This window comes from Vanessa cardui, chromosome 17, assembly GCF_905220365.1.
Source record: "Vanessa cardui chromosome 17, ilVanCard2.1, whole genome shotgun sequence".
Classification (NCBI taxonomy): Eukaryota; Metazoa; Arthropoda; class Insecta; order Lepidoptera; family Nymphalidae; genus Vanessa; species Vanessa cardui.
The window spans coordinates 9,549,809-9,574,537 of record NC_061139.1 but is presented as its reverse complement, the minus strand read 5'-3'; the positions used below and the strand labels follow the sequence as shown (position 1 = coordinate 9,574,537).

Here is a 24,729-nt window from a genome sequence, read left to right as displayed (position 1 = left end):
AAAAATTAAAAAAAAAAAAAAGAATTTCAAAAAAAGAATCGAATCGACAAACTACATCACAAAAATATTTAAGTGTGTAATAAACTTAAGCAATATCAGACCGGTGCGGCGCGTCAATCCGTCAAACAGTAATCACCTATTATAAAACGGTGAAGAGCTGAGCTCCGAAATAACTAGACGAGCGCCTACACTCTTAACAATCATGACATCGATTGGAAATCACGATCGACGAAACGACGCAACCGTGAAGGGTTAAGAAGGCCACAGATCATATATATTTTTGTAAAAGTGGCTTTCTTTTTAAATTTTTCGACATTGTTTCAATATTAAAGCTATTGGAAATGTCTTGTTTTATTAATCACAGATTATATTTATTTCAATTTTAATAAACTAATTCTAAGGCATTATACAAGGTGCCAACGCCTAATTTAACAATAAAAAAAATGTACTTATTACATTTTCTTCCATGAATAAGTCATTTTATTCATGGATAACAAATTCGTATCAGAACTTTATGCAATATTTCGATATTCAATTAAAAAATGTATGTTTATTCGGCACTACATCGTACTTAAGCTTTGAACAACTATAAGCATTGATTTTCTTTACTAAAAGGTTTTCGAACTTCAAGCACCCACTTCCAAGCAATCGTCATAAATAAGTCAAGTTCTTAATTCTCCTTAGTTCCAATCGACTGTTCGGAACCAACAAAAAACAAAATCTTGTTATGGTAATTGCTTGACATGTTTTCGTCTTTGTTTATCTTTGGTATCGACACTCCCGTGACTTGTAAGAGTATATCTTAAATATTGCTATTAAAATGTTATTTGTCATTTTAATCTAACTATTGAACAAAGTTGTTTGGACATAACCTCAAAGCTTACGAGAAGTTTGAGAATTTATCAAAGGTTTTAGGGTAGGGTTGTGGTTATAGGGCTTTGTGCAAACCCGTCTGGATAGGTACCACCGATCAGATATTCTACCACCAAACAACAGTACTCAGTATTGTTGTGTTTCGTTTTGTTGAATGAGTAACCCAGTGCATTGATGATGTTAAGAATGGCTAATATTTCTTTCGCCATTGTCTACGGGTGGTAGTGACCACTTTGTGGCTGATATGCTAGTCTGCCAACGTATGCCATAAAAAAGATCACATTATAAAGTACGATATAATAAATATTGGTATAATACAAAGTCTTATTAAAGTGAATTACTGAAAATAATGTATTCAAATATCTACTTATCATTCATGGCGACATTGTTGTCAATCAGCGGCACCGGCGAACACGAAGAGAAATGTAAATATATGTATTTGAATGCAACAAGCTAAAGGCTCGTTAACTCGTTTATGTAAATATATATTTTGAAAAGTAGAGTAAACTTTAAGGTAAGTATCTCTTTTAATAAATACGAACCACGATCCCATCTCTCATCGCATATACATATAACCTTTATAGGCATTATTTTTAGAAAAGTTTAAACATTTACTCATAAATTTTAGCATAAATAACGATTTTAATGTAACTTTAAAATATTACGAACTTCCATACAAAAGTGATCTTAAGTTTTACTTCTTTCCCCAATGAATGATGAATTTGCAAAATATCTTTAGCTATCTATATAAATATCTATCTCTCTTAATCTCTTTAATATAATTTCCATTCAAACTTTCATCCTCTATTAAAACCTACCAAGGAGATAAATTTCCAAAAAATCTCTCTTAATTCAACGGTGTTCCATAAGAAATTCCTGTGCAAAATTTTATTCCACCGGCATAGACTGTACGTTGTATGTCTGTCAGTATTTATAAATTGTGTTCTATCATATAAACAGTCACCGTATCATTTTTTACATAAATACGTCCCTTGGAATGTATATTTAATTGGGCAGTAGATATTGCTCATTATAATGTAGGTTAATTTATTGCTAATAAATATTAAAACGGTACTTTTTATAAACACATTGTTTAACTGTGTCATATATTTATGTGTCGTACTTGTGCTACTTTATATAATACCTTCGCTTACTTTGTATGAAATAGTTACGACGTTAAATACGATTTTGAAACTGTCATGTGAAAAGTGATAATACTAGACATTCATTCTTCTAGTTGCTGTTAATGTTTCCTACATATATAAAAACTAGCGACACGCCCCGACTTTAAACGGATTCAATAGTGATACTAAATATACTTCAGAATTTATTTATTTACGATATGACATTAGAAACTTCTAAAATTATCAGTATTTTTTACTATATTGTCCATTTATTATATACAAAAACTTTTATCTTTAATCGCTTTATTTAAAAAAAACCACATCAAAATCCGTTAAGTCATTTTAAAGATTTAAACATACATAGGGATAGAGCGGTAAGCGAGTTTGTTTTATGCTATGTAGTGATACATAATCTCTGCTATTAGACACATATTGGTTTATAACTAGTATCACATAATTACCGGTTTGAAACCTGAAATTAAACGGGAAAAGTTTACCCGACAAACGATCAAGTCTCACGACTAATAGTAATCTAAAAAGCAATTCAAATAATAAATTACATAAATTAATTGTGACTGAAATTCTATTCTAAGTTTGTGGCCATTTATAAACGTCTAAAGCAATTTGTTTGGACTTTGCACTTTAATAAAGATATGAACTTATACAGCTTTTAAATTTTGTTGATTATGTTTTGTACCACTTGTCAATGTCAGCACAACGTATAAATTATTTATCTGTTTTATATTACATCGTCTGCACTTAGCATTAGCCGCTATTTAACTTTTTTATCAACGCATTAATGAACGCATTCGAAATATGAATACTCAAAGGATCATGTATAGTGTTAATGTTTATATAATATGTTTTTTATGCGTATTACTAACAAATTAATGGTAATTTCATTTGAATTGTATTCTGTGTTTCGTACTAAATTGATTATTCGTACATGGCTTGGTTAAATCACAAATTGTAGATGATATGGTGCCAAGACATAGACAAAACTATAAAGATGGCCTTTTATTCTGTCTAGACTTACATCGCCTTATTTATTAATTACTCTTGGATATGTGAGCAGTTTTTATCGTAAAAATTTCAAAATTCAAATTAATGGAAACTTTTTATTACCTTGGCTAAACATTTTCGCATGGATGTCAATAAAATAAATTAGACATATTATAAACTAAATTTATGACCGTACTTCATAATTTAATACGTTTAGTGAGAGTAGGATATACATTAACAAAATTAACTTAGAATAATATATGTATAACATTTGTTTTATAAATAAAAACGCTTAGACTTGTCTATGGTTGGCCTGTCGAAGTTCGTTTCCATTTTCATTAAACCAAAAAATAGAATAAGAAGATAAATATTCTGTTATTATATTAGTAGTCTGTGTCTGTTGTCCGATAATATTTATGTACCTATAGGGATTTTGAAAGGAATGTATTAAAAATGTAGAGAGATGCAGGCGTAGGCACATAAAGTAGAATCGTTAAGGCGCTCGTAATAATAAAAGCTAACACCCACTGCACTATTTAGGTGAACAGGCTTATTTATTACTTTAAACGAGATGCCATTCTACTATTTCCATAATGTTATTTATCTGTGCTGGATACGAAAGATTTTTGACCTTTAGATATTAAAATATGATATTGGTATTATATATTTAATCGATTTATTTAAGTGTCACTCGAATAACAGTATTTCTTTTTATTTTTGATTTTTATGATTTTCTGTCGATTTTGTAGATTTTTGTTAAAGTGATGATGAAGCTTCCGTTCACAATGAATGAACCTATCAGATAAAAGAGGTTCCCAATTCTTATTTCTCGTAATAAGACTGAAGCGAACAATCGAAATCAATAATAATCATTTTAAAACCAAACAAGCCACTTAAAAATAGTCGATTCTAAAACCGTATTTATGTTGATGATGCCTTGTAATTGGTTTTTATTTTTCGCATTTTATATCTCATCGTATCTCCTAGTTCCTTGACGTTGTTATGACTTACAAAGTTTATTACGAACTCGAAATAAATTTGGCTGCGGCGTCCGCTGATGATGCATGAGGAGGGACCCAGTTTATTTCGGGAGCTCGTAAAATCGATTATCCGTTCAATTCGTATACGTCCCCGACGCGCGTCTGCGCCGCATCGAAACAGGATGCACTATTTCTGTTACATGCCGCTTTGACAGGGACCCGTGTATGATATTAATGTAAACTGGATGTTAGACTAAACTTTTTACATGCTGACATTCGCTGTAGTGCACGTGGTATCAATACAAATATAACTAAGTTCCTGTAAAGTAAAGGAATTTGTACAAAAAATCGCACCCTATAGGTACATCGATACTTATAAATATTGATATCTGTCTAAGGCATTTAGTTTCGATGTAAATATAAATACACACCTTTACAGTCTCCCGAAATGGCAAACGCGTTCACAGCAGGTGGCTAAATATGGATGCAGTTAAGTTGAACGCACTATATTAACCAATCATATTAGACCTGTCTTAGTCTTCCGAACATTTTTTTTGCGTTAGCCGTTCTATAACGTCGGTCGTATTTACTTGGAAAAATGTACATTCGATTAACTTTTTTACGATGATTGATGGACAAAGGAAGGAATATAAATGAGTTTATTCAGAACTCGCTTTTAATAAAACCATCGCAATATTTTGAAAATTATGAAAACGAAAGATATCTAACTTTTTACTACAATTTAATTCACGATTTACAAAGTATTTTCTTGACAAAATACAGATTTTATTAATCGAAATTTATTCGCGGCAAAAGTCAAAGTATTCTACTCAATATTTCTCCTTCCTTTAATTAGTTTTTCACTGCGTTTCTGTAAACGTATTTAATTGCCATTCTGCAATATTCCTTGAACTAATAAATATTGATCGATTGCACTACTGCGAATTGTAGCGTATAGCTTAGAACAGAACCAGTTCTAACTATAGCTCATTAGCTGGTTAAAGGAAGTACAACTTTTATATTGACGGGTTTCGTTCATGAAATATAATAAAATGTCCGTTTAATGTCTCTTACATATTTTACGAATATAATACGAGTAAAGAGAAAATAATTTTTTTATACAATTTTTTTTTAAGAGTCGAGTAATTACAGATGAAAATTCATTGAAATATGATAAATAGTAAACGCATCAACTGATACAGTTTATTTATTACTTAAATATTATTTGTGATTAAATCCCGTACTATGAATAGTCCGTAAATTATGTGAACTGTAAAATGGAACTAAGTTCAAGAAGTAAAACGAAGCCGAGGCCGAACAACGTATGTCATGTAGACGTTTACGATGGCCGACAGATTCGAAATAAGAATATGAATGTTAGCAGCGTGTGTGGCCTCGTAAACTGCCAGTATGAAAAAGCGTAAATTCTTATTTTAATTCGTTTAAATTTCGAATACTGATGTTCTATGCTCTTTGAAACAGCAATATATATTTTTTATATTTTTATTATTCTATATATGAGCACAGGCATGAAAAAGAAAAGACTGTTAAATAAGCATCATGTTAAGTGAAATATTTTTATTTTAAAACAAAGAGTAACCAGTAAAATATTTTTACAATATAAGAGCTATATTCAAAAAATTACATATGGATTTGGAATTTCAAATTTAATAGCGTGAAAGGAATCGTTTCCCTCGAGATAATATTATCAGTTAATGGCCACTCGAAGCGCGACATGACGCCACATAAAAACGAAAAAATAAAATCTTAAAAGCGGCAGACCATTCACGCCTCGATCGTAATAACATTTGCATTTCCATATCATTTCACAATATGATATAGTCTTTATACTGTACTTATTCGAATATGAATAAATGAAAAACTTAACAATTTAAACTAAAAATTTAATTTATATTTAAAGACCTATTAAAACCTATTAAACTTTAAATTTAAAGGAAACCTATATACGCAGAAATAATTCAATGTTATTTACATTTTTACAAAATATTTTTATATCAATACATTTTAATTACAACGCAAAAAGTGTTTATTTACAAAAGCTTCACTTAAAAATAAAAGCCATCTCAACCATATTAATAAAGGTCAATCGAACCATTTATGCATTAAAATACGTTCTGCTTATTTGCATATTCAAATTAATTCCCAATCAATTCAACAAACATAATTACATGTGCATAATTAAAATTTCAAAGACCAAAACTTCGTACGTTACCTAATTACAACAATGCAAGTCGTACAAATATTAGTAAAAGTTAGCCGACATGTGTTGGACGGAGGCCGGATCAAACATGCGAGCGGCCGAGCAAACACCACTGTTTAGACTATCGCCGCTTTTGGTTCTGTACAAATAGAGACCGTTGTTTGCTCGAGTGCCAGTGACACGCCACTGCGGAGAACTCCGGCCAGCTTATGAGTACCTTAAAGATTCCTTCAGACATTCTCTTAAACGCATACAGAGTTTCTCACATACCTCGGCTCAACTTACGATGGTTTTCTGGTTAAAAACAAGGCGACACTTTACTCGTTTCTCGGGGAGGATTTACCTGTCATAGCTTTTGATGATATTTAGTAAGGGTTCGTATGTTCTACATCGTTTTAGTAGTTCCAAATTAAACATGTAAACTAAAAACTTTACTTGCTTTTTGTCGTCTAAAATTTAAATAAAAAATAAGGGTAAATAATTATTTTAAGCTTTATCTCTTCTTTATTTCTTAAGTATATAAGGCTTCAAAGTTTTTTTTGTATTCTTGTTTAATTGAAATAAAATTATCAGTTTTCGTAATTTTAGCCTCTTTGGATAATGATAATTGTGATAGAGGAATAAAGTTAGTTGACAACAACGTGATGTCTTTAATTTACAACAGAACCCTTCGTAGCAAGTGCCATGCCACAGCCTAATAGTGACAACTGTGCCAACCAGTTGTCAAACAACTGCATCTTGCGAAAATTACATTACAATTATGTAAACGTTAAACTATAATGATATACCCATTGATGGGCTTTTAGAAAGAAATAACAAAACTTGTCATCGCTTAAACGTGTTTCCTTAACTATGTTTTACCTAATAATTTGATCGTATACGAAATGGGCTTCGATATATAATTCCCACCTTATAGGACCTCATTAACGTAATCATGTTCGCTGTTAAAGAATTTCAACAATAGTTATATTTAAGTTTCCTCATATGGTATGATAGTTCTCTCAAGCAGTTACCACGCCACCTGCCAACAACAGCTGAGTTTTTTATTCAGCCATTCGTATCAACAATTTAAATTAATCATAATGTCTCGAATTCCTTACCTTAAATATGTTTAAATAAATTAATAACATATTTAAAACAGTTCTGAGAATCTTCTATTTTAATTAAAGCCATAGGTATTTAAGGTATTTAAAAATTCATAGTTTCCATTCTTGGAACGGGGATATATATTTACATAAAACTAACATAATATAGCACTTTGGTAAATAATGATGCGAAATGGTGCTTGTTTTTTTTAATTTAATGTTATATCGCCGTTTCAGCGATAGAACCTCTATTAAATAATCAGTCTTTAGTTCCATACCTTTTATAACTTTTTTTCAGAACGGTTAAAATGTGATTAAATCAAGAGTCTATCACGAGAATGCTATGTTTGTCTCATCTTTTTAGTGATATTCTCTAATGGGGAGAAAGAGATAATATTTAAATTGTAGCTACAGAACATCTATTAAACATATTTCGTATAATTTTTAGGTGGGTGGTTGTAACAGGAGCGTGGCGGGCAAGTGTATTGCGTCCACCTAGCACTCCTGGAGCCAGAAACGATCGTCACTCTTCACTCCTGCAATTAGCCGCCTGGGGAGTCCCTGCTGCGTTGGCAGCGGCTGTGCTCGTTACAAGAGATGTTGACGCTGATGAATTGACAGGTGACATATAATATTTCTTCATATAAATTTTAACGTTGAAACAAATCTTAATTTTAATATTCTTAAACTAGAAAAGCACATACCTTAGTAACCATTGCCTTCAAAAGCATTGAATCATTTTTATTAAGTAATGTAATAAAGTAACAACCTACTCCTCTGCTGTGAGGATAAAAGTCCTTATGAAAAAGTTGAAGGCTTAATCAACTACAGCGCTACAATTTGGGGTTGTTGAAACACATGTCTCAAAATTTTAGAGTAATTGGACACTATAGTTTTAGCCAGTGACTATAAAGTTCACGAATGATGTTTGGGCATATGTATTTTTTTTTTAACATGCAGCTATATATTCGAACATCCGTCATTTAGCCCCTCATACACTTCACATTTGTGAAATAAAGGCCCAAAGCGAACAACGTTCTTAGCATTAATTATGTGAAAATAACAGGTACTTTAACATACTAGACAAATATAGAACAACTTAAAAAAGCATGAATGGTTTCACCTCCTATTAAGTTAGCAAACCGAATCAATGCTATTCTAATACACGCGGAATATCACAATCAATCTTGGCGATTCTATTATGCTCCTTTAATTGTTCAATCGGCGGCGTTTTCAAAGCGATTAAATCTTGTAAGAGTGCACGGGAGCACGCATTCATGCGTTCAGTATTCAGTGGAACTACCGCGCCATTGTGGTTTACGTGTGTTTTCAACGAGACGCTGACTTAGCTGCGTGCGATTAAATGGAAATATGTACTAATCACATCTTAGTAAGACGCTGTTATCCGGTAAAGATTCGATTATACGCGTATAAAATATATGTATGTAGTTACATTTATGTGCTACTATACAGGGATTTTTTTTCAAAATTTTTATGTATCATTTTATTTGTATTGAAAAAAAATACATATGCCCAAACATCATTCGTGAACTTTATAGTCACTGGCTAAAACTATCCAATTACTCTAAAATTTTGAGACATGTGTTTCAACAAACTCAAATAGGAGCGCTGTAATTGATTAAGCCTTCAACTTTCTCATAAGGACTTTTATCGTTGACAATAAGTTCCTAGTTACTTTGTGTTTCGATAGACCTTACGATCAAAATCAAAATCAAAATAAACTTTATTCAAGTAGGCTTTTATAAGCACTTTTGAATCGTCATTTTACAATTAAGTGAAGCTACCACCGGTTCGGAAAGTAGATTCTACCGAGAAGAACCGGCAAGAAACTCAGTAGTTACTCTTTTTTAACATTTAAAAAATACAACGTCATGTTAATTAAATACAATTATTTCAATTAATGTATCCTGCTTGGAAGTCAACAGGTATTAACTCACTAACACACTAACTGTAATAATAATTTTGTAATCGAATAGTAATTCCCCATTTTATACAAAAAAAAACAAAGCCGTTTATTTGTATCGTATTATCAAACAAAACCCCTTATCATATAAGCTCGGGAGTATTAAATCCTTCATTTAACGGACACACAGCTATTTGAAGAATACCGCTCTGATAATGTACTATAAACTCGGAATTAATAACCGCAAAACGTAAATATAAAAATAGAAATGAAAACGCCGACTTTAGATAAAAGTAACTGTAAGTAGCGACAGACTGCCGCTAAGTAAATTTTTTAAACTGAAAACAGTAAGATAAACATGTGTTAGTCTCTTAACACCGCACTTTTCTTTTAAAGTTAGTGTAAACATTAATTTATTACAAAATTAAGTAAAGCGGCAAAACGATATAATCCACAAAGAAGTCTTATAAAATTATTTCAAGATTAAAGTTTTAGGTTGGCAACTTAAAGTGACCGATAAGAGGATTAGGGCTTAGGCATTTTTGTCATGTGATCTTTTAGACTTAATTATAATAATATAATCTTCATAAGTACATTTTATTTTTATCCCTCTTAAATCCAGTGCCGACCAAGTTTGGCACTACACAGACCGATTCTCAGGCATATTGCAGTTTCAATCATACCCAGGGTATTGTTCTTTTATTTTTATTATTTCCCCTTCCATTATAGCGATCGAAAGAAATGCGCGGCCATTATTCGAGCCGTTAAATACGACACCTTTCCTCCTCGCACGCTCGTATTTCAATTTTAAATCGGCCCTTTTTAACCACTGCCTTATTAATGCAGCCTTTTTTCTCGCCGTCTGTTTGTGTAGGTGTTCGCTTTGAGTGCTGCTTTATTGGAAATTGGAATGTTATTCTTTTCGGATGAACGAGTCCGTATCCGTTAAATGTACAACTTAAACAAAATATATAATATTTCTTTAATCATTCCAGGAACCTGCTTCGTGGGGAACCAGTCGAGCAAGTCGCTACTGGCGTTGGTTATCATCCCTGAAACAATATGTCTGCTGCTGGGCACCGTTTTCCTTGCGTCTGGTCTGCGAGCGGTACTTCGTCGTCCGGTTCCATTGCCAGCGCCAGCGACGCTTTTAAACGCGCCTACTCAAACTCATCCTGATCAAAGCCTGCTTAGGTTGGGAGCGTTTGCCGCCCTATACGCAGTGCCGTCAGCGTGCATACTCGCAACGTGGGTATATGAGTATATTCTAAGAGAAGATTGGTTATCTGCTCCTGTACCATCAACGGAGCCATCAACACAGCCGCAGCCAGCATTCTGGGTGTTCCTATTCCGTATATTTGCAACGCAAATATTAGGAGTCATGGTTGCAGTGTGGATAGCAACGCCGCGTTTGAAAGCGCTGTGGAGAAGAATGACAGGACCAAGAAAGCCGGTCTTGGCGAAATGTCCATCGGGTCCGCCCCCTACACCTTTGACATTGCATTGCTATGCTACACATCCTCACACATTAACTCGTCATCCACAAAAATATGCCACTTACAGACCGCCTCAGCAACAATCATACCGAAAACCGCGACATTACCACTACTCCGCTGGAGAAACTATTCTATGATTAATAAAGATTGCTATTCGTAAAAATAAGACTTTATAACCACCTATGTTGTGCATTTATTATGCTAGTGAACGAAATTTGTGTTTTTTGAAAAAATGGTGCCATTTGTAGTAATAAAATCTATTTAAAAAAATATTTGTAAGCTGAGTACGTTATAAAATAAATAAAGACTTGTACATAATTATGTATAGTGTTTGAAGTATATAAGTTCAGTAAATATAGATTGCAAGATTGTATATAATAACATCCACCTCGCATTTTAACAATATTAAAAAAAATTGTGTAATAACGACTTCAATTATACAAGAAAATACGTGTCATAGCTGTGAATAAGTATAATAACAAATAAATAATGGAAATTATTTTACATGTATGCTAGTAAAATAAATGATGTGCCTTCAGATGCTTCATTTTTTTTATACAAGATTTGACAGTTAATTTTTTTATGGGTCTTCAATAATTATTATTATTAATGCAAATGATTATTATTATTAGAACGATTGATTGATGCGCGATTGAGCGATTTTTTTATAAATCAGATTTACGGTTTGACAGTGACTAACATTCATATTAATCTATGATTAATCTTGGATGATATTTATGTTACGAATACTGTAAGTACTTTAAGATGTATGTTCAATTATATAGTAAGTGTTATTATATTCTAAGTAAAATAGTGAACTGACTTATTATAGAAAAAAAGAACAAGAAGTTATTTTTATTTTTGTTTGTAAATAAAAGCATATAAGTAAAGATAATGATTAGCTTAATTTTTATCGTCGTAATAATGTATATAATATGATTAGTAATTACTTTAATGAAAACTGTAAATATTAAATACGCTAACCGTATATTGAGTATTTTGTATATACCTACATAATAAAAATATAATAATAAAAAGCATTTTATTTAATATGTTGAAATCGAAAAAGTAACTTATATTATTAGAGTCCAGGTACATTATATAGTATTTTTAGTTTTCTGTGCTTTCATCTCGTTTAAACTACATATATTTTAATACAAATTTAAAAAGAGCACCAAGTAAATAAATACTTAAGTATTTTTTTCTGAAAATATATTAAAATAATATTATAGTCGGGTGCATAATACCTAACTTAACTGCTAGTAATGTATGCTAAAATACGATGCCTTGAAGGCAACAAGTCGGCTTTTTCTAATTACAAATTTACTGACCGGCTGGCAAATGAACCACCTGATTGTAACCGGTCATAACTACCCTAAAGACATTGATACTGTTAGTAATATTTACTATTCTATAAATAATCAATGTGTTACCAACCTTGGAAACTAAATATTGTTCCTTGTGCCTATACTTAGGACTTACTAACGCTGTAAACTCAAAACCGACTATTAGGTACTATTTAGCGGTAAAGTATACGATGAGTGGGTGTCATCTATCTAGACGGGCTTGCACAAAACCCTAAGTTAATATAACGCTTCAATCGACGAAGGCAATACAAAATCAGTAACACAGCGGATTTATTAACAATAGTACCAAACCTGTATAACAAGAAGAAAAGAAGGTATTCAAAGTGACAGGTCAACTTAAATTCATGAACTACACTCCCACTGTGCGATACCAGTGATAAGGAGCAAGGATGAGTCATTCAATGGATGTGCCGTACAAGGTCTAGGTATCCTGAAATGTCGCGGATTACTTTAAGTGTCGTCCCACAAGTTCCGATTATAGAAAGCGAGGCCAGCAACATAGGTATACTAAAAAAAAGGTTATAGTCTATTTATATCGATAAATTTACCTTTAAAATGAGAAAGTAAGAAATTATTAAGTATTTTTGTTTTGACACTTTTAATTTTATTAAGCTATAAGTGGTAATAAATCATAAGGTTATGTTAAACTGTTTTTATGATGTATTTAATATTCATAATGTTTATAAATGGTGTTTCTTACGGTACATCGTAAAGATATTCCCCCTTAATACATTTTATTAAGAAATACAAAGTTTGAAGCCAGGTAAGACCAGGTTACCGATTAGGCACAACATCTTAATTTTCAGGCAACGAAAAGCCAATTAATAATGATTTCGCTATTATATTGCTACTATATCAACATTTGATACATTTTTAATAGTATTATAATACGAAATATTACGGTTAACGGTCCTAAACCTTGTAATTTTATTAAAAAATATAATTACGCCGTGCCTATATATTATAAGGACCCTAAAATAATATAATATTATAGTAAGAATTAGTTTCACTTTCAATACATTACAATAGCATTACGTCTGTGGCAGATTCTTTGCCACAGACGTAATGCTTTGGATCTATCGAAATTCAAATTTCTTATCTCGCAACTCCCAAGTCGTATGTCAGTCCAATCACTGACTCATGTGACATTTTATTTACGGTAATTTTTCATAACCTGAGAAACAAATAGTATAATTTAATGAAAATATAACATCAAATTTAATAATGTCTCCATTTAGTAATTTATGTCGTTTGAGTAACTTCATAACAGGCAGCTATAAGAATGTATTACTTGGAAGGTAAGATTGAGGTTATGACGCCAAATTTATGTTTATTTATGTTTCAAAAGTGCACTTCAAACGATAAGAAGTAGAAGTAAGGTTTTAATTGTTTGATAATATAATAGTGACCATTATTTATTAGCATTCTATTGAATTATTGTTGTTTAACAATCGCGTATAATAAGATACGCGTTATTTACGAAATATAAATACAAGACAATAAAAAATAAATTATTATTACAGATCAACCTGGATGAATCAAACCCAAATATGTAATTATACGAAAAAGTCAGCTGAAGCGAAGTTGGGTATTGAGAAGCCAAAGAGACCGTTAACTCCATTTTTTAAGTTCATGACGCAGATGCGACCCGCTCTTCTCGCTAAGAATCCCGGTATTAGCTCCAAAGAAGCCATAGCTTGGAGTTCGAAGCACTGGCAACAGTTGGACAATGAGGTATTTTATTTAATTAGTTTATTTGACCTATAAAATATATCTATGAACCATCACACAATTGTATTAATCAAGCACAAATAAATAACAAGTATATTAAGTTATTTATAAAATTGCCTGTCTCACATTTATCTTTGTCCATAGTCCATTAAAAATAGTTGAAATTAATTTCTTCTTATTAAATTGTAACCTAAAATCTATATACAATCAATAATCACTTTTATAGACAAAGTCACAAATGGTAAAAGAATATGAAAAAGATCTGGAGGACTACAAAAAGATCAAAAATATCTATGAATCTTCGCTCACTGATCAGCAAAAAGAGGATATCAAGAGAGTCAAAGATGAAATGGCTGCTGCAAAAGAAAAAAGAAAACTCAAAGCTGTAAGTAATATATGGATTGTTTTATTACAATTTTTAAAATAAATGATGATAGAGACTTTAAAAGACACACTGCTGTTTGGTTCTTTGAAAGATTGGTTAATAAAAATGTACATTTTATGTGGCACATGTAATTCCTTACCACGTTTTATTTAATTCCCAAGTATTAGATGAATTATAAACCACTAATACAGCAAATAGTAACTCTATGGTTTTTACCAAGGCTTTAACTTGCAATTTATGATTAATATTCATGTGATTTAATCACTAGACCTATGCTTTTTATGTAGCTATACCCATTTAAATTTAAAGTCAATTAGATTTATTATATTCTATTCATATTACATAAATCCAGGATTTTATGGAGCTCCATATGCATAACCAAAACTGATGTGTTCTGATGTTTTTTAAAGGAATATAAAGAAATGGGCCGGCCAAAGAAACCTATGTCTTCCTACTTCCTATTTGCCCAATCAAGACAAGACACATTCAAGGGTAGTGATATGAAAGAATACCAAGAGAAGTTGAGAACGGCCTGGTTGAAATTACCCGAGAGTGAACGAGTGGCATTCGAAAAACAGGCTCAAAGTCTTATGACAAAGTATAAGTAAGTAATAACTTAAACAAAATAAAAGTAAAATAACCTTTATTAATAGGAAATAGAGAAATATCATGTTTTTTGTCATCTTTTTTTGCATTTATTGTTTCTTATTGATGTCAGTTAATTACCATCCAGTACCCCATTCCTTTGTGCTAAACCTAATAAGGTAACCTGTCCTGCTCTTCATCTCAATCTGTATGTTATTCCTAACTTTATTTTCAGTTTTGGTTCCGATATGATCATTTTTAGCATGTGTAGTTTAACTCTGTCCCTAACATGCAACACTACATACCAATGTTAATATTTTGACAGTTTCTCAGAGGTTTGCTAGTGTTTAAAGTCACAGGTATTTTCAACATAATGTCAAAGTATAAATTTGATATTAAATGTAATTAGAGAAAAGCTGATCAAATCAAAAGTAGTAGTACGTATATAGTAAATTGTCAAAAATAGGCTTGTATACTACCTTTGAAAATAGCCCACAAATAATATACTATTTATACTAGAAACAACTCTCTGAATTTTTACATATGTTTTATTTACAGGAAAGATTTAGAAGCTTGGGAATTGAAAATGTTATCATTAGGTCGTTCAGACCTTATTAGACAGAAACCTATACGGCAGAAGAAAACGAAATCTGCGAAAGATTCACAATAGGAACTCGGGTGCTCTGATGTATCAGTTAATTCTTTACAAAAAAAATTTCATGATAAAGAAAATATGTCTAGTGTACCAAATACTGTAGGTACAATAAAACCTTCATCTACACCTTCTAATGTTCCTCTGAAATCTGATGATTCAGAAGAAAATAGCGATATTAAAAATAATATAAAAACATTAGGAAAAGTACATCAGAGCACGGGTGATAAGAAAACTGTTCAAAATAGTTTAAATCAATCAGAGAATACCTCAAAAACTGAAGAGATAAAGAGTAAGACGATCATGACTAGTATTAAAAGCTTTTTCAAATTTTAGTTTTTAGTTACATTTAGTTTGCTGTAGTGTCGACATCATTTACTTAAAGAATTAGTAATGTATAAATTCATTTCTTAAAAAATAATATAAGAACTTCATAAAGATTTATGCATTTATTTTATTTTGTTTTGATTTTGTCACCTTATTAGCAATCACTTATTATTTATGTTGTCATAAAACAGTTAAACTTAAATTCTAGAAGGAAGTATGAAATAGCTTGAATATAGATAATAATCAGTTTAACAATAATTTCAGAAAATTACTAAAGATTTTTGAACTATTACTTAGTAAAAGTACGCCTACTTTGTGTGTTATATATATGCACAAATGCCCCTGCAAATTTATTAATTTCGATTATAGATAATTCTTAGCGTTATTGAAAAGCAATTTCAATAATGGTTTGAATTTTAATTCTATGGACGTAGTTTCTCGTGCCTAACATGTTTCAAGCTAATGGTGAGTAGTTTTGTTAATAAAAGTATTATATTGAATTTATTGAAATATTTGCTTGTCAATCCTGAGAAAAATAACTTATGTTAAAAAAATATATTGTCATGTAAACTGTTCCGACTAAATTATCGACGATAGACGCAGAAGCACTTGAATAATTTTCCAATGAAGTTATACCACTTTATTAAACCACGCTGTTTTTATAAATTAAATTTACCCTGATTTAAATACTCAATTGACATTATATCAATATACTACTTTTGATTATTTGCAAAATGTTCTTTTAACCTTGCCAATTATTATTTTTTATATGCTTAAATTTAAAAGCAATTATCTACTATTATATTTTTATTAACATTTAAAATTACTTTTCAGCACACTGACGGAAAACGGAATGAAATGCAAGAAAAACATTGTTAGAGCAATTTTTTATTTCAAAAGTTTGTTACAAAATATAATTAAAATAAATATTTTATTTATATTTCATTGTCTATTTACAACAACAGGCATTAAGCTGGTATAATTTGTATTAAATTAATAAACTGTATCAGCATCAAAAATAAAAGCATGACAAAGCAAATATACATGAATAAATAGAATACATAAATTATTATATGTGAATTATTCATTAACTTTCTAAGTCTTTGGTTTGATGCCAGCTTAAGTGTCTGTTGTACTTTGATTATAAATTTCTGCAAGAACCCATAACGTTATAAATGTCATATCATACATGCAATATACATAACAAGTGCCTAGAATAAGTTATGTTGAGCAAATAAGCCATAAGTTTAAATATTGCCAATTGAAGATTACAAATTCTCTTTTCAGTCACAAACTGCCATGATACACATCGAGTTTTAAGTATCCTTTAAATGCAGTATAAGCTGTCATTTTTAATTAACATTTACAATAAAACTTGGAAGAAAATGTATTACAAGAATGCTAATAAAATTTGTACACATACAAATTATACAGTAAAACTAAAAAGAACATAATAATTACTTTACTATTATCATTAATGTATTAATTATATGAGGTTATATTTAAAGATTTTTTTATACAATTTTCATTGAAAAAACAAGGTGAGATGCTTAAAAATTTACATGAATTTCATCATAAGTATAGAAAAAATACAAAAATAGACAAATATATTTGATATTAAATGCAATCAGTGGAAAAATGTAATATTACTAATATTTTTATCATAGAATGAATATTCCCCATAGAAAAACATGATCATCACAGTACTCATTGACATAATATCAGAATAAATAAATGAAAAGAAATACAAATTACACACCCCCGAAAATACCAAGTGCACACAATATAACTACTATTTGATAATACAAAAATTTTCTATTTCACTATGTACAAACTTACAAATTTAAAACTATAATGGCAATATGTGACTAAAACGCACACTTGTCACATCTCACTTATATATAAAGGCACAAGCAATCAAACTATGATACATTCCCAGTAACCTTAGCTTGCTTAAATAGAAACTGTTCAGTCGTCAAATGCTCTGAATTTGTGGTTAAACAGTAAAAATTAAATCCTACATATTGCTTCTCACACTCTCACAAAGGGACTGTACACATATAATTGTGAATAAATATACACACACATCCTGAGAGAATGCACTTATCCATTGTGTTACAGACATAATTCTCTGTACTCTACTGGCTGACATACCATTTAAAAGTAAAAGGGCATTGGCAAAATTAGAACTTTGTGGCTTTGGGAACCATAATAATTTAGTTGTGACATATAAAACTATGGGAAGAAAGAAGTATGTATTATCAAATGTTATCAACGAAAAACTATAAAACAATTGAATTAATAACGATATTAGTACTACGTCGTATTTGTAGCTAACTAATTTTTCCATTAACGGTGGAGACTGTGGCGTTGGTTCAGTTGTCGCGGGTAAAAAAGCTGCTATGTCATGACTTGGAATGGTGACATCTCCATCACCTATTACAAAATTGTCGTGATTCGTTGACACAAAACCGAATGGGTCTCCAGTAGTTATTACGCCATTATTAAGAGCACACTTGTTGGAACTGCTGCTTTCTTGAAAAATCGAGTTCTCAAGGATCGGTTCAGGTATTGGTGCTTTGATCGAAGATTCTGTAAAGTAATAATGTTTGCAATTTAAGATATAAAACAAAATTAGCAAAATAAATACAAATAAATACCTTTACAAATTTCATTGTCATTTTTTCCCGATATAAGTTGAAGTCTGTTATGAGAATTCTCTAATATTTTTCTTCTTCGTGCTTCACGACGTGCTAATGCTGCTTCAGCCATATTGGCACTTTGACAAAATGTCTAGTAGTGTTACCCACTGCCATAGCTTGTCATTATTCAATTCAACATTGGAGGTGTTACGCTTATAAATTGATATTAATTAATACATATTATGATAATGAATTATTTTCAACAGCGTTGCTATGTATAATAAATGTAATGATGTACAAAAAATTGTTAAATATTTTCTCGCTATGTAAAGTACTGACAAACCTGAATGTTAAATAAATCATTGTACAATGCAAAATGATTTATTCACAAATATTTTAAGTTTATTTATTATTATTTAACCACTAATCTCAATGTGGATACTGTTTGAAATATAATTTATATCCTTTAAATATTGCTTACATTCAAATAGAATTTATATTAAGTAAGATTTTTTGGGAATAGTTATAAATAACATTTGAAATTATAAGAAATGGTAAATAAAATAGCATAATAGAAAATAAAAAAATAAAATCATGACGCCATAATCCGTCTATGCCTGTCATACACTTTATGTGTATTATAAAATTTATGTCTATTACATACTCATCAGATATCAAAATTAGAATCTTACTAATTTTTAATAAAATCCACTACAACTTATTCTAAGTCAAAAATATGTCCGACGATGTTAAAAAATATTCCAATTTAATCACTTATGAACTTTTGAAGCAATGGAAATTATCTACAATCCTTTTATTTATTTAGAAAAGTTTTAAATTCTACCAAAATTAATCTTACAGTGTAGTTAGTGTAATGATTAATATTAGTAAATAGAGAGAATCGTATCTGCCGCTACTATATTTTGACTTTTCGTAGTGGGCAACATTGATAACGCTAGAAAAGGATTGTTGTTTGGCGCCTTTACGGGGCCGGTTGGTTTTTGTGATAAAACATCTTATAATTGCGAACGAAAGTTCGTAAATAACGATAAAATGGGTGATAAAGGTGATGGAGGTAATAATATTTCAAACTATTCGAGAATCTTAAACATTTAAATACTATAATCTTACATATTCTTGACAGGCCGTTTATCATTTTTTGGTTATCAAAAGTGATGTATCCTATTTATTAGAAAATATTCAGGGGTTTTTTACTTATAGAAACGTTCGACGATGCTGTGGAGGAAAGGGTTATTAACGAAGAATATAAAATATGGAAGAAGAACACACCGTTCTTGTATGACCTGGTCATGACACACGCTCTGGAGTGGCCCTCTCTTACTGCACAGTGGCTTCCAGATGTTACTAGACCTGAAGGAAAAGATTATTCCGTTCACAGGTATTTCAAACTCCTGTATTCTCGACAGTTATAAAATTTTGAAGTAACTTTCTTTGTTATCCATACAAGTTCTGACAAACGATTTCGTTTAATGGGTATTACCATATTTATGATTTTCGCTTACAGGCTAATTCTGGGTACGCACACATCGGATGAACAAAACCATCTCCTGATTGCAAGTGTCCAGCTACCTAATGAAGATGCACAGTTTGATGCCAGTCATTATGACAATGATAAGGGTGGTAAGTGCACTAAGATGAAATTTTAAAGTTTGATAAATTCTGTCTAATAATAATTATTTTTTTGATATTTCATTTAAAGCTAATACAATATAGTAAGCTAAAACTATTAAATTTTAAATAGTCTTCTTACAGAGTAACTAGTTGAAAGTATCTAAATTTATTATTTGTTATACATGTATGTAATACAGCTTTGTTTTTGTTCTCTAGAATTTGGTGGTTTTGGATCTGTATCGGGTAAAATAGATATAGAAATAAAAATAAACCATGAGGGTGAAGTGAATAGAGCTCGCTATATGCCACAGAATCCTTGCGTCATTGCAACAAAAACTCCATCCTCTGATGTGTTAGTGTTTGATTACACCAAGCATCCTTCAAAACCAGAACCTTCTGGAGAATGCCATCCTGATCTTAGGTAATAAATTTTTTGTAAGAATATTTTATGTAATGAAATTTTAATAATACAGGATGGATATTTGATACACAACTCTAACTTAACTATACATGAAAATATACAATGTATTTGTTAAAATAGCGCAAGTGTTAAAATTGATTGTTTGTTAATTAAATGGAGTGTTAAAATTGGCTGCTATGTTCCATAATTAGTAACAGCTGAGATGGTTTAGTGCTTTTATATGTAAAACTTATTTAAATATTGCACAGCTTTGAATCCTATTAAGCACAAATGAAGTTAATTTGATTAAAAATTGAGCTGTTATTTGTGTATTGTAATAAAAAAAAAAATTAAGCATCAGTGGAGACAAGCAGTATAAGCTGATAATTTACTGATTGATAAACACCATGTAAAGATCATTATTAAATAGTCATTACAAATAATAGTGTTTTTTAAAGTTTCTAAATTGCTTTTTTTATGTAAATGGGCTATTACAAGCTTTTTCAATCCTTATAAGAAACAAGGTGGAATAACATAAGAAGCATTTGTTAGGAATCTGCAATTTTTCAAATATTGTCAGTCATCATGGACAGTTTTCAAGTATTTGTTCCTGTATTTTTAAATCAATGTATAATCTCAATATTCAATGTTTTAGTTGGTTGTTTTAAATATATAAAAAAATATTTTTTGTTTCGATCAATTTTTCTTTTCTAGTTTAATTTTAATCTTTTAGTGTTTGTTAAATTCCTTTCAAAATGATAATATATCTGTGGTAAATAGTTATAAAGACCTTTTTTAAAATTAAAAAAAATTTTGAATGTATTTTTTATTTATTTGTTATGTTAACTGTATTTGTTATTTTAATTGTATAGATTGCGTGGTCACCAAAAAGAGGGCTATGGGCTATCCTGGAACCCTAACCTCAATGGCTATCTACTTTCAGCCAGGTAAGAAAAATCTTTTCATATTATCATTGATTATCCTTAAATACATAACAAATATACACATATAAGTCATGAATGTAATGATAGCGAGATGTAAAATGAATATGCATATTTCAATTAAATACTCATTGTTTTCAATGGTTCTTAATGTATAAAAAAGGCTAATGCTTATGATTTGCTAGATCTACTCGATACTTGCTACTGCTAAAGTGTATTGAGTGATGCGAGTGTGTGTGTGATGCAAGTGTGTGTGTGTTGCAGTGATGACCACACGATCTGCCTGTGGGACATCAACGCGACGCCCAAGGAGGGGCGCGTGATCGAGGCCAAGTCTGTGTTCACTGGCCACACCGCAGTGGTGGAGGACGTGGCCTGGCACCTGTTACACGAGTCACTCTTCGGCTCAGTGGCTGACGACCAGAAGCTTATGATTTGGGATACTAGGTGATCATTTGTCTTTCTACTTAACTAGTTTCCTTTGCAGAAAATTGGCCATTTGACTATTGATAGGTATACTTAAATTCAGATTACATGTGTGATAAATAATAATAATTGTAAAAATACCTATAGTTACTAAAAAGTTTAGTTTTTATTTTTAAGTCCTAATTTTTACTGTAATCTTTTGCTAATGACTATTTTAAATTTATCCAATCAATTACAATAGGCTATTTGATAAAACGAAAAATAAATTGTGAATTATTGCAATCAGTGTATATTATGAGTTTAAAAATGGTTATTTACCAACGATAGTTGAAAATAATACTTAACTTATTCAGAAATCCATAAATAAAAATGTAAATTTTCAAACGTTTGTCACATGACACAAAACACTCACACTCAACAAACACTGATTGGCCGGGCTTATGATGAAGTCACTTTCTTGTAAACTTTGCTTTTCTCCTATATGTACCACAGATTAAAATACAAGAAAGTGACGTCACCGAACCCATTGCAGCGCCATATTGTCCAAGTAGCATTTTTGCGCGCTATTTATATATGGAATTTTTAATATGATATTTTTCGGCAAATATGTACTTGAAATAAAAAACACAACTTTTACTGGTTTCCTTAACTTCTACTAAATAAAATAAAATGGGGCTTTAAAATCCAGTCAAATAGCCTATTGTATTCACACCTGTGTGTGTTCAGTTTGTGACCGAGAATTATGGTTTCCAGATGTAACAATACCTCTAAGCCGTCACACACGGTTGACGCACACACGGCAGAAGTCAACTGTCTCAGCTTCAACCCTTATTCAGAATTTATCCTGGCGACTGGCAGCGCTGATAAAACTGTAAGTCTTAGTAAAACGTCGAGTATTTATTTTATGTTTACACATTCAATTATTAATTAATTTTGTATCTGAGGACACTTTTGTCCACTTTACTAATGAAATTTTAATATTTAATTAGGTCGCTCTATGGGACTTACGTAATTTGAAACTCAAACTACACTCATTCGAATCACACAAGGATGAAATCTTCCAAGTGCAGTGGTCACCGCATAATGAAACAATCCTTGCAAGCAGCGGTACTGATAGAAGGTATGTGTCATTCAAATCAAATCAAAACAAACTTTTACAAGCACTTTTGAATCGTCATTTTACAATTAAGTGAAGCATCACCAGTAAACATTATAATATTTTTATTACTTTATATGCGTGTGAACACATTCTTAAAAATAATAATTTCTTATCGCTTCTTTCTTTCGACTTTACTTCGACATAACGAATAAAAGGCGGGTTTGTGATTGTTTGTTTCTCGTTCATACAATTTTTGAAAGTGTACTGGAAAAGAGCTGAGATGGCCCAGTGGTTAGAACGCGTGCATCTTAACCGATGGTTGCGGGTTCAAACCCAGGCAAGCACCACTATATATATGTGCTTAATTGTGTTTATAATTCATCTCGTGCTCGGCGGTGAAGGAAAACATCGTGAGGAAACCTGCATGTGTCTAATATCATCGAAATTCTGTCACATGTGCATTCCACCAACCCGCATTGGAACAGCGTGGTGGAATATGTTCCAATCTCTCTCCTTAATGGAAGAGGAGGCCTTATCTCAGCAGTGGGAAATTTACAGGCTGTTACTTTACTTTACTTTACTGGAAATTTGTTTCCTGTATCAGTCTTCGAAAATGCTTCAACATGTACCCAGAAATAATTTTGTGAATTGTGAGTAAGTAATGTGTAGGCAGTGACTAAAGACTAAGCCTCGATTTCAGACTGCATGTGTGGGACCTGTCCAAGATAGGCGAGGAACAGACGGCAGAGGACGCCGAGGACGGCCCTCCAGAGCTGCTATTTATACATGGCGGACACACTGCCAAGATCTCAGACTTCTCCTGGAACCCCAACGAGCCCTGGGTCATCTGCTCCGTCTCCGAGGACAACATCATGCAGGTCTGTAAATCGGTGGTGTCAATTATGGTGTCTGTTGAAATTATGCCGTCTGCCTTAATTCTTATAAACAATTTAACGGGCTTTACGTAAAACTTTGTTTACAATGTTCTTGAATTTCTCCTTCAGTTCTCCATTATAATGAAAATATCGAACACTGCGGCAATTTGGCTGTTTTCATAAATTATTAAATTCAAATTATTCGTTACAATGCTCGGTAATCAAGTCACATATCGTTCTATTATCCTATAAAATTAAAGATACAAAGTAGGTAGGTAGGTAGGATAAACATGTTCGTCTTAAAAAATCTTTTTTGCCTTTACAAAGCATAATAAACACACTAGTATTTCTTATATTATTCTTGATGGCCTAAAACTAGCGTATTAACCGAGTCATTCCTTACAGGTGTGGCAGATGGCCGAGAACATTTACAACGACGAGGAGCCAGAGACGCCGGCCTCGGAGCTTGAGTCGGGCGTCAACGTCAACCACGGGTAAGCCCCGGCCTTCGCCCCGCACTCACGCTCGTCTACAACTGTACGTGGAACAGATCTTCTATTGTGCGTTTTAAAATCATTCATTTAAGGGTGTTTTAGAACAACTTTTAAAATAAAAATTAACATTTAAGTATTGACTCTTATGTTATGCAAATAAGGTTTAATTTGTGTTATTTTAATACAGTATTTGAATAAAGATTTTGAAAGTATGATATGATAGATCTGCTCCATCGTTACTATTCATGATGTCAATGTTAAATTATCAAGAGAAAAAAATGCCAGAATTGTATGCAAAAGTTACGGTTTAGTGGCTCAATCTGAATGTGATCAAAATTTATACAAAAATGTTGTTTGGAGCCTTTTCTGTTATTTAAATGTATCAAATTTCAAATTCAATAACATAATCAAATTGTATTCAATTATTTTACATGAGGGCCGGAGGTTGTGCGTGGATTTTTACCCCAG

General features: G+C 31.4%; 4 protein-coding genes across 4 annotated transcripts in view; 3 read left to right on the top strand and 1 right to left on the bottom strand.

Annotated features, from left to right (window-relative positions):
* Window positions 1-11,185, top strand: part of LOC124536973 (frizzled-4) — a 32,022-nt gene extending 20,837 nt beyond the window's left edge. Inside the window, exons 2-3 of the mRNA XM_047113663.1 lie at window positions 7,734-7,906; window positions 10,205-11,185. Of these exons, the coding sequence (XP_046969619.1) occupies window positions 7,734-7,906; window positions 10,205-10,842 (811 nt within the window). The 3' untranslated portion in view covers window positions 10,843-11,185. The remainder of the gene's footprint in view (window positions 1-7,733; window positions 7,907-10,204) is intronic.
* A 1,995-nt stretch (window positions 11,186-13,180) lies between these two features.
* On the top strand, window positions 13,181-15,877 carry LOC124536742 (transcription factor A, mitochondrial). Its single transcript, XM_047113326.1, has 5 exons — window positions 13,181-13,370; window positions 13,596-13,806; window positions 14,030-14,188; window positions 14,599-14,792; window positions 15,332-15,877. Exons 1-5 carry the CDS (start codon window positions 13,297-13,299, stop codon window positions 15,441-15,443), a joined length of 750 nt encoding a protein of 249 aa, XP_046969282.1. The 5' UTR covers window positions 13,181-13,296; the 3' UTR covers window positions 15,444-15,877.
* A 750-nt stretch (window positions 15,878-16,627) lies between these two features.
* LOC124536743 lies at window positions 16,628-18,610 on the bottom strand. The gene is made up of 2 exons (XM_047113327.1): window positions 18,413-18,610; window positions 16,628-18,344 (listed from the first exon to the last, which is right to left on the bottom strand). Exons 1-2 carry the CDS (start codon window positions 18,522-18,524, stop codon window positions 17,770-17,772), a joined length of 687 nt encoding a protein of 228 aa, XP_046969283.1. The 5' UTR covers window positions 18,525-18,610; the 3' UTR covers window positions 16,628-17,769.
* Window positions 18,611-19,315: 705 nt separating this feature from the next.
* On the top strand, window positions 19,316-24,523 carry LOC124536816 (chromatin assembly factor 1 p55 subunit). Its single transcript, XM_047113433.1, has 10 exons — window positions 19,316-19,469; window positions 19,616-19,793; window positions 19,920-20,035; window positions 20,243-20,447; window positions 21,299-21,373; window positions 21,632-21,814; window positions 22,547-22,664; window positions 22,783-22,913; window positions 23,593-23,770; window positions 24,173-24,523. Exons 1-10 carry the CDS (start codon window positions 19,448-19,450, stop codon window positions 24,263-24,265), a joined length of 1,299 nt encoding a protein of 432 aa, XP_046969389.1. The 5' UTR covers window positions 19,316-19,447; the 3' UTR covers window positions 24,266-24,523.
* Window positions 24,524-24,729: the final 206 nt, after the last annotated feature.

Excerpts from the sequence above, each read along its gene's own strand:
- LOC124536742 (XM_047113326.1), top strand. The coding sequence starts at position 13,297 with ATGTCTCCATTTAGTAATTTATGTCGTTTGAGTAACTTCATAACAGGC. Across the intron at positions 13,371-13,595 it reads AAGAATGTATTACTTGGAAG|ATCAACCTGGATGAATCAAA; the intron begins GTAAGATTGAGG and ends TTATTATTACAG. Across the intron at positions 14,189-14,598 it reads AAAAAAGAAAACTCAAAGCT|GAATATAAAGAAATGGGCCG; the intron begins GTAAGTAATATA and ends TGTTTTTTAAAG.
- LOC124536743 (XM_047113327.1), bottom strand. The coding sequence starts at position 18,524 with ATGGCTGAAGCAGCATTAGCACGTCGTGAAGCACGAAGAAGAAAAATA. Across the intron at positions 18,345-18,412 it reads TGACAATGAAATTTGTAAAG|AATCTTCGATCAAAGCACCA; the intron begins GTATTTATTTGT and ends ATTACTTTACAG.
- LOC124536816 (XM_047113433.1), top strand. The coding sequence starts at position 19,448 with ATGGGTGATAAAGGTGATGGAG. Across the intron at positions 19,794-19,919 it reads AAAGATTATTCCGTTCACAG|GCTAATTCTGGGTACGCACA; the intron begins GTATTTCAAACT and ends TTTCGCTTACAG. Across the intron at positions 20,448-21,298 it reads GAATGCCATCCTGATCTTAG|ATTGCGTGGTCACCAAAAAG; the intron begins GTAATAAATTTT and ends TTAATTGTATAG.